Here is a 13370-nt window from a genome sequence, read left to right on the forward strand (position 1 = left end):
CTTTGTGATCTTCCCTGGATTGACTCAATAATAGCTGACAGCCCTCACTCAGCAGACATATTTTGAGGTACTCCTCACACACACACTTTAAAAATGAAGTCCTGACCCCTGGTAATCCCAGTTGGAAGTGAGATTCCCCAGATGCATCTCGGGTTTGGGTACCAGCAACAGACATTTTGGTATGGTTGAGGATTGAGACCCTTCTGCTCAGCCCCCAGAAGAGCAGGCCCCAAGTCACCAGAACAGGTCCTGTAAACTGGTAGAAGTAGATAAAGGGAGAAAGTCTAGAATTCAGTGCCCATTCCCACTCCATCAGCCACCATGCTTGGAAGGCAGGCAGAAAAGGAGGCTTACATCAGGTCTGTTAATCATTCCCACTGTACAGTGAGAAAAAAAAAAACTACTAAAGGTCAGCTGGGGAAAACAATTTCTCCTAAATCCATGTCACCCTTACTCTTGCTTGTGGAAGGAGACAACCGCCTTCAGGACACTCATGCAGCTCTCGAGTGTGAGTCCTTTGTGTTTGGTAGGAACTGCTAATGGGATCTTCTTTCTCTCATCCCATGGAGACTGCCCAATAGAGTGCACACCCCCAGTGGAATCTGGGCATAAGAAGTGTTTTGTAGTCACCACGGCAGTCCTTCCATGCTCAGAGTGAAAGCACCAGCAGACCATACAGGGGACACACCACAGTATTCACAGACCAACAGCAACACTACCCTGTGAATCCAGAGCAAAAGTTGGTACCCCCATCTGGCTTTCCCTCCTCTGTCCTCTTTTCCAAGGGCTGGAAGGTGCTTAGAGGTGGCACTGAGTGAGCAAGGCATCTAAGTCCTCAGGACAATCACTTTTAACCTTGCCCATCACTCCCGAGTCTAACTGTCCTAGCACCTGTTCCAAGAATCACGCAAAATGTTATGGGAAGGTGAGTTCAGCAAAACACTATCCCATCAGCTTTTTGATGATATACCATAAATGTATCAGGAAGTTATCATGGACCAGGCTCTCCTCCACATCCTGGGGATGAAGCCATGACTGGCTGAAAGGATAAGGAATGAGCATCTTCAGAGGAAGAAAGGACCACTGCAGGGCAGCCTGGCTGCACTGAAATAATCTCAACTCTTCCTCCTCTCCACTCCAAACAGAGGCTCAGGAGACCTTCTTGCTCTAACCACTTGCTTCTGACCACTGTAGGGATGAAGATGAATTGTCCATTTCAGGGAGGCAGTATTTACTAACTCCTGATGTTTCATTGATTCCAGCTAACATTGATTACAAACCTTTATATCCCTTCTTCCTCCTGGGGTGGTTGCTTTGGTGGGGCCTAGGCAAATGCACTCAGGTATTCAAAATACAGTAGTTTATTATATGCTAGACACTGCCGTGGTCCTGATCCATATTGAACTCATGGTTTGGCAGGAAGAGCAGACAGTTCTAAAATCAGGAACAAAGCTGGGCAGGGATGCAGTGAAAAGAAGGCAGGCATGGGGCAGGGTTCCTGGAGCACAGAGCAGGAACCCCTTAATCTGGGGAAGGTTTGTAGAGTGGCGAGACAGAACCTCTCATTTCAAGTACATGTTATTATTAGAATGAAAATATGACTAGCATGATCTATAATCCTTTACCCTGCTTTCTTATTTTCTCATGGTACATCTGGAAGTTCCGCATAAAGACCTTCCTTAGACAGTCAGCAAAGCACCATCAAGTTACAAAAGCAGAATAGCAGGAGTTTTAAGCTGTTTGCCACCAGCTTCACTGGTTGTCAATAGTCTCCATCAGAATATAACATACACAGATAGATATTTATATCCAAGTACATTAATACTTAGTCATTTAAGTTTCAGAGATATCATTTTATTAGATTTATCAATTGGTAATTCATATATAAATCTGTACATTGGAATCAGACAATGAAGAAATGGTGCCATAGAATCTGAGGTGGAAGCCCATAGACCCAGGGATGAAGCTACAACTACTGTTCTACTACATGGTACTAGTCTCTCAAACTGCCTTCTCAATGTGTATCTTCCTACCCATAGATCAGTGCAGCTCCTGGTTTTCACCATCAGGCAAGTTTCTTTGTGCAGTGGACGGCACTTACAGCAGAAACTCACAACCTGTCGATGTACAAAGACTAAGTTTCTGTGAAATGCTCAGCCTCAAATGGGATTGAACATTTCCCCTTTCCCTCAAAGATCAGGGACCATGGCACTCAGAATTGACAGGAGCTATAGCTGTCTGCTCAAGACCTATGCAAGATCAAGCTAGTCAAGCTCCCACCCCTAACTGAGGAGCTAGGGCCATGGATGGCTTCTGGGAGAGAGCCAGTTTTCTTTAAAGGTGATGGTGTCCTGATTATTATCTATTATCTACCTATTATCTCCTGATAGGTAGACCACCACACCACACTAAGGTGGCTCCACACTCAGGAGTATATGGGAACACAAACTGGTTGTTTAAAAATAAAGAACATGAAGTTGAGAGGGGGTTGGAAATGTCTTGTAAGAGTTAGGGATTGGAGGCGAAAGTGATCGAAATAATTGTGTTGCATTGTGAAATTCTCAAAGAATTAGTAACATTATTGGGATTTGGGGAGGGGGGTTCTTGTTTGTTGTTGTTGTTTCTTAAGAAACCCAAGACCAGAGCCAGGAAGGCTGTGGCAGCCTCCTTTGCTCAGAAGGCATTGAGGCCACACATCCATCTGAGCTCTGCATTTGCATCCGATCCCCATTACGTCTTTTCCCAAGCCTGTGAAAAATGTCCTCCTTAGCATTTTCAATTATAAAAGGAAGAAAGTCCTAGATCCTTGCTAAGGGTTTTGGGTCTCAGTCCTGGCTCCATGTCTGGGTAGTTTAGGCTAAAATGCTATGTAACTGCTTAGTAGGAAAAGTAGCTGAGCTGGTGTGTATGGAGGACCTGGTGCTAGCTCTTGCCAGTGGTGGGAGAGTTAGGCTATGGAAGGCTTCCTGATCAGAAGGTGACCTTACCCCCGCATGAAAGGTATATAAAGGCCCAGATCATGTGAAAAGGAGAAGCAGAAAAGAGAGCTACCAAGAAGTTTAGACAGATAATCTCACAGACCACCTAGAGCCCCCACTCAGGACTGACAGCAGCCCTTTTCCTGGGGTAATACTGGGATTGACTGAGCTAGCAGATCACGCTGTTGGCTGGGGCTTGTTTAATTTTATAGAAAGCTCTGGGCTCGAAGCCCAGATGCATAACAGTATGAATTATTCAGACAGCTTGGGATGAGCTGTCATAATGCTGGCAGGGGCCACTCCAGGGTGTGTAGCTGGTGATGGAAGGAATCACAGAGGAGCTGGGGTGACTGTGACACAGCATAGTGGTGCTTTGTGTGCTCTGCTTGGGGAGGGGAGGGGGTTGCCACCATCATGAGAGGACTGGGCTCATGCATGGGTGTCTGGATCCAGATATACTCAGAAGATGGACCTCAGACAGACTGCCTAGGTCTCAACTAGGAGCAGCTTGGACAGATGAATGGCCCAAAGATCACAGTGGGCTCTGCAGCTGTCATGAGGAAGACCACTGGGGACCTCTCACATTGATCCCAGTGTTGAGTTCTTTACTGAGTGTCTGAGGTAGGATGTTGTCAACACTGAACTCCCACATGGTGCTTCTGCTACTGGACCCCATTTTGCCATCTTCTAGACTGGAAATATAGAAGGCATCACTGCATCTTCTCCTGCTTCTACACCTAGTCTACTCTATCCCAAGGACCAGACACAATGAGGTTGAAATGAAGACTGGCATCAGAAGACCTGGTTAAAATTCCAGCTCCACATGAATGGGCATAACCTAAAACAAGCCCTGACCTTCTGAGAACCTGCTTCCTCCCTTTAAAAATGTGAATTATGGGGTCTGGAGAGATGGCTCAGTGGGTAAAGCAATTGGTGCACAACTGTGAGGACCAATGTTCAGATCCCAAACACCCAAATAAATGCCAGGTAGGTTTGACATTCCTCCTATAATCCCAGCACACAGGAAGTAGAGACAAGGGATTCCCAGAATAAGCAGGCTGACTAAATTAACCAAGTCAGTGAGCTCTGAACTGAGACACTCTGCCTCCATGCACAAGATGGAGGAGGGGGGGCAATCAAGGAAGACAAGCAACATCAGCCTCAGACTTTCCAATGCATGTACATACAGGTGTAGCTGCACACATAGATACACACGTACACACCACATAAGGCACACATACACACAAAGAGTGCAGCAATTACAACTCTAAACACATCTGAGGAAAGCTGGTCCATCAACTGGGATACCAAGTGGAAAGTACAGCCCAGTGCTTCTGACACTAATGAAAGACATGGAGGAGTAGAAGGGTGGGGAGAAGAGATAGAGAAGAAAGGAAGAAAGGAAGGAAGGAAGGAAGGAAGGAAGGAAGGAAGGAAGGAAGGGAAAAGGGAGAGGAAGGCAACACTGCTGGGAGACAGTTCAGAACAGCCAAGGGCATGTCACCTTCAATGCTGAACAGCCTAGTTAACTTCTATTGGTTCCCATGTCTCAGCTCCCCGCCTATGCATTTGGAGTGGATTCTGTCTTCTGTACTCATGCTATATTGTTTTGTTTTTAATAATGATGCTACCATATCTATCGATCTATCATTATTATCACCATCACCACCACCATCATCCTCATCCTCATCCTCATCATTATCATCCTCCTCCTCCTCCTCCTCCTCCTCATCATCATCATCATCATCATCATCATCATCACAGTGACCATTTCCAGCTTTAGAAAACTCAGGCTTCATGTCTCTCCCACTCGCACCAATGCCTCCCAGTCCTGACTTTCACCAGCCTCACACCCAAGGAAAATTAATCATCTGTTGTATAATGCACCAGAAGCCAAGAAAGAAGAAATGATGATTGAGACAGAGACGGAGCAGGGACTTTGCCCTGTCAGAGAAGAACTCTAAGTTTTAATCAGTTAAGCTGATAAAATGCGAAGAATGTGGACTCCAGAGGTAGGAAAATCTGGTTTCAAGCTTGAGCTGGGCAAGGCACTGTGAGTCCTGGAGTTTTTATGTGTGGGAGAGCACTGTTGCTCATCTCAGAGGATGTGTGTGGATCAAACACCACAGCTATGCAAAAAGTTCCAGCCCAGGGCCTGGTACACGAGGAACAACCAGGATAAGGGTTTGTTTTTTTTTTGGTTTTTTTTTTTTTTATTGTTTTGTCATTAATATTCAACAAGGCTCACGGCTTCCCTTAGAGAGGGGTATGGCTCAAAGCATCAAAACAAATATTTGAAACTTTCAGCCAAGGCTGTTAAGAGTCCAGGCTACATTGGGAGCCTGGAGTTGTGTGGGCAGCTAAGGAGAGAGTGGGAGAGGTAAGGAAATGGAGGAAGCAGGAACCCAATGAGAAAAACAGTTCACCATGGCTGCCTATTCAGACTGGAGTTTGACAAGATGAGAACTACAGGCTTACTTTTCCACCAGGCCAGACACTGTGGTAGATCAAGGAAGTCTCTTAAAACCCACAGTTGACAGAGGTAGGCAGGACTGATGGTACTGGGGCCTGGCCAGCCTCCTGCCACAAGCTAATGGCAGGGCTGGAATGAGAACTACCCGTGGTCCTTGCCCAGGCCTTTCTCCCCTGCTCTCTCCCCTCCCATTGGACATGTTTGTAGTCAACATTAACCCAGGGAGAGTCCCAGACCTCTGAGAAGACTAACCAGCATGAAGCCAAACACTACATTTGGCTCAGATTCAAACTCATGTCTACTCTCTGTTTTCATGAAAGAGGAACATGGCGGGAGGGTGGGGTAGGAGAAAGCGGGCACGTGGGGACAAGCAAGTGGTAAACGTTGTCTACACCAGCAACACATAGAAAGGAGGTTTTGAAAACCTGGGCCAGCCAAGATTTGCCACTTATTTTTTAAGAGAAAAATGTTCTTTGTTCCAAAAGAAATTCAGCTAGGTCTGTCGGAATTTATTCTCCAAACTGGAGTTGAGAGGTTGAAGAACGTCTTTGTTCTACACAGTATCATGTGACCTCTGCAAGTCAAGACTCTCCACCAAGTTGAGTGATGGAGTCACAGAATCCTTGGGACCCAATTCTTTCCTTATTTCTTTTCCCCAGTACTACCATATGCACTCAAGTAAAACCTCAACTAATGCCTCCTAAAGAGATAGTAGTCAGCAAAGGATTAGAAATCACCTGGGTAAAAAAACCATCTACCATTCCAGACCAATTAAAACAGAATTAGAAACTGCTTAAAACTCTGCCATGATTCTAAGTCATGCTTTGGCCTAAGGCTTGAATCAGGAGTCACCACTGTGGGCTTTGGGCCATGAACTTGGAACCAGAGCTCTTAGTTCTAATTCTGAACCGACCACTTATTAGCTATTGGTGTTTTCAGGAGAAATGAAAAGAATGTGTCCGTAAACATGAACTCCATCTTGTCAGACACATGTGTTCCTAAGGGATGTATATAACTTTGGATAAGTTCCTCAAGACATAAACTCTATTATAAATGGGAACAACACAGTCCCCATGACGTAGGCTGTTTTCGTGTTTTAAAAGAAACAAGTTATGCATGACATGAATGAGAGTGACATGTCAGCTAATGCCATTAAACACAATTCACTTGTTCCCCAACCAGAGCTGAGAAACTTTTACCCCGATTTCAATTCCTCAAGGGCTTTGGTCAGTGACTCTGAGTCTGTCATCTTTCAGAGAACTTACTGAAAAGAAGAGTCCCAAGCATAAGCCCCGAATTGCAGTAACTTTGTGTTGGCACCAAAGCATCTGGTGTTTTCAAACTCCCTGAAGGATTGCTATCCAGATGGGCCTGGGGACCACACCCCTGGACCCTCCTCCTGAGACGGGCACCTGAATCTATGGAAGGCAGAACTGGGTTCCACTTAGACCACTAGTTCTGTAGTGACACCACTTCCTTGGTGAAAAAGGAAGAAAGCGACACACCTAACTTTGAGAGCCACAGTCAAGGTGAGGCAACCAGGAAGTTGGTGATTTACACAGCTGTCGCTTTTATTTCCTCTTCCTCCCATGTAGTGCTGAAGTGGTCATGGGCTTTTGAGGATCCGACCAAGAAGCTTAGATAGATCCCTTAAGAACACATGTGTCTGACAAGATGAAGCTCATGTTTACAGACACAGTCTTCTTATTTCTTCTGAAGACACTGCTGCTGATTATTATGGGGTAGAAGTTACAGTGAGAGCTATTAAGGGATGTGAACAGAATGTGAACGGAGCTTAGCTACAGGTAAGGCTATATTTTAAAACTTTTCTCTGAACTGGGTCTAAGACACTACATTTCTTACTTTCATAATGAAAGGAGGTCATATAAAACCAATGTTTATGGATTTGTTTGTTTATGGCATTGATGCTATATGCCAGATGGTCTTTGTACCACTGCATCTTCCTGTAGACACCAGGGACATCACATTGTCAAGAAGATGTGTATAGAATGGAAAAGAAGGGTTGACATTTCAAGTGCCTTGTTAGAAAGATGGCAGAAGTTCTGAGGATGCATCTGCAATGGTTAATCTCGGCTGTCAACTTGGCTGAATCCGGAACTGAGAAACATAGCTGTGAGGGATTTTCTCGACTAGGCTAATTGAAGTGGAAAGACTCACCCTAAATGTGGGTAGAATCCACTAGCAGTGGTCCGAATATCAGGAAGTCAGAGGGAAAACTTCAGCTTTTTGCCTGCTTCCATTTGTATCTTGCTGGCAAGCTCATCTACCCTGTTTGCAAGTTCATTCACTCTGTTCACAAGCTCATCTTGTTTGTAGTTGCTGTTGCTTCCACCACATCCTCTATTGACATTGGAAACCAGCATTTTTGGCCTTCCACCATGGAGTGAAGTCAGTGGTTCTCCAGGAATCCCCCAGGTCTGAGCAGCTCTTGGTTCTCAGTCTCTCCAGTGTGAAGGTAGCCATTGCTGGACTACCCAGACTGCACTGTATAAGTCACTCAAATAAGTCCTGCTTTAATACATGCATTTTATAAGTTATGCTCCTTTACAGAACCCTAACTACTTCATCTTTTTGTGTCAAAGTGGGAAATGAAATCATGGGGCCTGGGAAACATCAAGAAAAGTGACTCTTCCAAAGTCACACAGCAAGTTAACTGTGGCCAAGACAAATCTGAGCCAGCTGTTCCCACCTACCAAACAAGCATACCTTCCTCCTGCTTTTCCCAGACCTGCTCTGTGGTCCCCAACCATGAAATTCACCTTGGCTATGATGCGGCACAAAGGAGCTCCCTCCTGGGTCAGGCTGAACAAGTTCCCTGTGGTAGACTCCATGATGTAGATATTGTCTGAGGTATCGATTTTTCTCACAAGTGCCTAGGAAAAGAAAAAGTCAGCTGGTTAACTTCCACATGCCCTTTGCTCCTCTTCCTAAATGGAATACCAGTGGGTCCATGCTTCTAATAACCTCTGTGGAATCTACAGTCCTGTCCCACCTACTTGTAGGAGCAATAAGACACTAGCTGTGGGTGAGATCTAGGCACCATTGAAAAGATGCAGAGATGGAGCATCATTTCAAACCAATAGTGCATGGGGATCAAATGAGCTCTATTTTAGTTCACAGAAGGCCTCAGAAAATACCATTTGGTTGTACTATAAGTTCACAATGAGAACAGAAACCACAGACAAAATAAACAAGCATCAATTGTGACAACAAAGGCATGTCCATAGTTACAGCCAAAGAATTTGTTCATTCTGTGTGGCTGTTAGACAAGGATGAACCCCAGCTGGTCATGGGTTCAAGGGCTGAGACAAGCACTCCACAGTAGCATCACACTGCCTGGGGATGTTTGCATTGGGAATATAACCACAAGAAATAGTGACACCAGAATTCTACTAACAGGTAGGTAACTCCAAGAGTAATGAATGCTACACTCATCAAAGATGAAACACTCTAGTATGTGTGGAGAGGCTTGGATATAGGACCACAATATTAAGGAAGAGCCAGGGAAGCCATTAACAAATAAGATATGAAGATTATTCCTAGAAGAGTTTAGCTAATTCCTGGGGAAGGAAAGCATTACAAATTGAAATCATTTCATACTCAGCCATTAGCTTTGGCACATATGACTCATTATTGATTATCAACTATTCTCACCTACTAATGAATGCAGTTGCTCAAATTTCCCCTAAGAAGTATGGATATAGAGACCTGCCTTCCTGGGCCTCCTATGAGAAAACAAAATCTGGAAAATATGGGTGCAAATTTCAGGTATCTTTTTAGTGGTTCTTTGTGTATACATATACATGTGTGTGAGCATATGTGCATGCCCATTTGCACCATGTGTGTTTGCATGTATATGCACTTCTGTGTGCATGCATGTGTGTGCACATGTGTATTTATATATGCCTGTGTACATGCATATATGTATATATGTGTGTGAATGTATGTATGCAAGAATATGTACATGTGTGCATGCATGGATATGTTTGTCTCTCTCCATCTAATATTTTGATACAAGGTCTCTCACTGAACCCAGAGCTTACCAGTTCCATCAGTGAGCTCAAAGGATCTTTCTTTCTTCCTCTCCAGCTCTAGAATGGCAGACACACCACTGCACCAGCTTCTTTAACATGGGTGGATCTGGGAGATTGAATTTAGGTCTTTGTTCTTGAACAACAATTACTTTACAGGTTGAGCCCTCTCCCCAGTCCTTTTTCATATGTCTTGAAACAGAGACTCATGCAACCCATGCCCAATTCTCCTGCCACTGTCTCTAAGAGCTGAGATTATAGGCATGTACTGCAACCCCTGCACTGTTTATTTTAAATATTAAGAGGCCATGTTTTTAAATAACCTGGTGTTGTAGAAAGGATTCTCAAAGGAAGGAAGGGATCCGGGCTCTAGTCTCTGCTTGTCTTTAGTGCTCTGTTCTAACCAAGAACGAATCTGGCTGAGGGCAGATTCTGAAACTAAAATGCCAGAGTTCCAATCCTGGATCTGCCATTTCTGGCACTGTACCCTAGAGCAAATGATTTGCTGTAGCCTTTCTTTGCCTCAGTTTCCCCATCTGTACAATGTTGGAATAAGCAGCATCTGTCTCTCATAGGATGCTCTTATCCTGAACTTGCTAACACTCACAGAGAGAACTTCCGAAAGAGCCTACCATAGTGAAGTAAAACATTGTTAGAAGTCATCATTTTATGGTCTTGGGAAAATGAGATAAACTTCTTAGGACTTGGTTTCACCACTTATAAATTGATTAAAGTGAAAAGATTTGGGTGTCTCTCTCTTGTTTCTTCTTTATTCAAACTCACAGAATTCTTCACACACAGCATGCTAATCCTCTACATAGAACAGTCTTAGACTAAGTATGTATTTAAGCAAACTACATTAAAAACAAAAATATTTTATTCTCTAAGACTTGGTAGGTACTTCATACAAGAGATTCAACAAAAGCTAGCACAATCTCTGTAATGAACATGCATGTTCGGCTCCTTCCCCACTCTTGCCATGAGCAGCTACACATGAGACACACACTCAAATGGAAATGTAGATTTCATATATTGGGGTCCTGTACCTAAATGATAATTATCTAATGTTCCTGATGAGTGTTTGCACTTGAAGCAAATTAGCATTAAATTAAACAATTCAAGCCCAATGTCTTCTGCAATCAACTGCTAATATTAGACCATTTATGTCTGAGAATAATTTCATGTTAATGTCTATACACATATATACAATAATTACACCCCAGACATATCTCGGGGACAAAAAAAAAGTTGTAAGCATACTTTCCCACAGCATAAATTTGGAAAAACAGACCGAAGCTCTGAACATTACAATGTCAGTCTTTAATTCAACTCTCATTTCACATTGGAGGAACCTGAAGTACACACAACTGACCAAGATCAAACACACATGGTCCATAGAAGCTGGACTTTGTTCCCAGTGTGACAGTTAAGCCTTGTGGCCAATCTGACTGGATTTCACATTACAATGGAAACAAACCTCTGGGTGTATCTATGAGTGTTTCTAGAAAAGTTTAACTGAGGGGGAAGTGCATGGCACCATCTCATGAGCTAGGGGCCCAGAATGAATAAGAAGAAGAAAGTGAGCTGAGTACCAGCTTTCATCTCTGCTTCCTGACTGAGGACACAATGTGACAGCTGCTTCATGTCCCTGCTGCTAGGCCTTTCCATCGTGATGGACTGTATCCCTCTTTCAACAGTACCCAAAATAATCCCTCCCACTGGGTGGTGGTGGTGCACGCCTTTAATCCCAGCACATGGGAGGCAGAGCCAGGAGAATCTCTCTGAGTTCGAGGCCAGCCTGGTCTACAGAGCGAGATCCAGGACAGGCTCCAAAGCTACACAGAGAAACCCTGTCTCAAAAAACAAAAAAACAAAACAACAACAACAACAAAAACAACTCAAAATAACCCCTCCCTTTTTAAACTTGCTTTTGTCTGATCTTTTGTCCTAGCCACACAAAAAAGTAGCAACTACTCCCCGTGAGTCTGCATTTCCACCTCGAAGGTCAACAGTCCTGTTACTAGTATGCACATGACCTCACTTAGACTGGAAAAGCCAAAAGCCGAAGCAAGTGTGCCTTTCAATCCCATCAACAACACTCACTGTATCCTAGCCTCATCAGCATCTAACAGTCCATGGAGTCACCAGGGCTCCCACAACAGGAGGCAGAGCTGACCCAGAGCCCTTTGCTGATTCCAGTGTCTTCCATCATGCTCTTGCTAAAACCACACTTACCCTGATCTACTTCCAGGTGAGATTAGCTCAGCATGTCTCTAGTATGGAGGTTTCTCCCAAGTGATGCCTTTGTGCTCACTCCCAAAGTCTCTCCTCCTACTCAAGCCCTTCTTCATCAGACTTGAAACAGCTTTCCTCACCATAGTCGGCTTCCTCCCTTCATCCCCAGGAACAGCCTATCTATCTTGGTAACTGATACACACGCATTTCTAAAGGTTAATTTGGGGGGAGCTTGGTTCAATTTTTGTTTTACAGGAAATCAAGGAGAAACTAGAGACATTCCAAAAAGATGCTTTACTCTAGATCATAAGAAGAGTCAAAGATTGGAGACAAAACAACAAGATAGGCTTAGCAGGGTGAGTGACAAATACATTCTTAAAAGACAGACCACATAGACATGAAACAACAAAAATAATAACAATGTCTTTAAGTCCAGGAAAAATGACATGGAGAAGCAAGAATTTGTGAAGTCGCCCAGCTCTAAATAAGGCACTAGAAAGTGCAGTGTCTTTCAATTATGTCTCAGTCAGAAAGAGCCACTGAAAGCCAGTGAAATCTATGAGAATGGAGAGAAACCAACCTGGCTAGAATGTATTTCTCAAAGGACCAAGGAAAAATTGTGAGACTTTTCCTGGAGCTCTAGATGGGAAGTGTGTAGCTGGACAAAGTGAGCCAGGGAGTTACACTAAACCAGATGGATTTGACCAGGCGTAGTGGATTAAGACAGCTACAGACCCCAATCTATCCCTCCCGAAGAAGTTTGCATTCTAATCACCCCTCCTTTGAATTTTGATGCCTTGCTTGACCAATAGAAGTCAGTGCCTGGCAGGAGTGATGTTCCAGGACTCCCAAGATGAAGTCATAAGAAGCTTTGAGCCTTCTACCCAGGCTTCTTTAGACAGTCGTTTGGGAGCCCTAGAGTGGTATGTAAGACATTTGAGAAGCCTGAAGAGTTTCTTGAAGAATCCCTATCTATACTTTCCACTAAGAACAGATTTGCAACATACACATGATGGAAGCTGACTGGAGGTCACTGAACTATCTGCCAGCTGGACAGCATCTTCTTGAGAGACAGGAAACAGTAGAGTCACTCAACTAAGGCCCACCCAAATCACTTACACTTATGATCATGAAATATAATGAAAACTACCATTGGGGTTTGCTTATATTCTTTAACAAGGTTATGAAGCATAGAGAAATGCCACAATGATCACCACAGATACTCCAAAGGGTAAATGGAGAAATACCCAGATCAAAGTTCTGGGAAGTGGAAAAGGGGAACAGCTCACGTCCTAGGGAACATGCTGGAAAAATGCATGATTTTGGAGGGATAACACAGAGACTGGACACACTGGACAGAATCCGGACAAAGTACCAACAGCCCAGAGTTGGATTAACTGTTGATCAAAGGGAAATATCTCTTGGCTGAGAATACCCCATTTAGAAAGGTAAATGTAGATAAGATGTGGAAACTAAAGGCTTTCAGAAGACCAAACCTTGGGTGACTTTATTTCTTTCAAGAAGAAAAATATCCCTAAGTCTAGAATAAAATGGAAACCAAAACAAAACAAAAGAATGTGCCAGAAACCCATAGTATGTGGGAAAAGCTGTCTAGATCCAGATGGCTCCGAA

The 13370-nt window shown here is 43.8% G+C and overlaps 1 protein-coding gene across 1 annotated transcript in view; it reads right to left on the reverse strand.

Moving 5' to 3' along the window:
• Positions 1 to 13370, reverse strand: part of Insc (INSC spindle orientation adaptor protein) — a 111551-nt gene that overhangs the window by 39425 nt on the left and 58756 nt on the right. The window contains exon 6 of the mRNA XM_059251472.1: positions 8232 to 8345. Within this exon, the coding sequence (XP_059107455.1) occupies positions 8232 to 8345 (114 nt within the window). The remainder of the gene's footprint in view (positions 1 to 8231; positions 8346 to 13370) is intronic.

The sequence above is a fragment of the Peromyscus eremicus genome, chromosome 1, assembly GCF_949786415.1.
Source record: "Peromyscus eremicus chromosome 1, PerEre_H2_v1, whole genome shotgun sequence".
Taxonomy (NCBI): Eukaryota; Metazoa; Chordata; class Mammalia; order Rodentia; family Cricetidae; genus Peromyscus; species Peromyscus eremicus.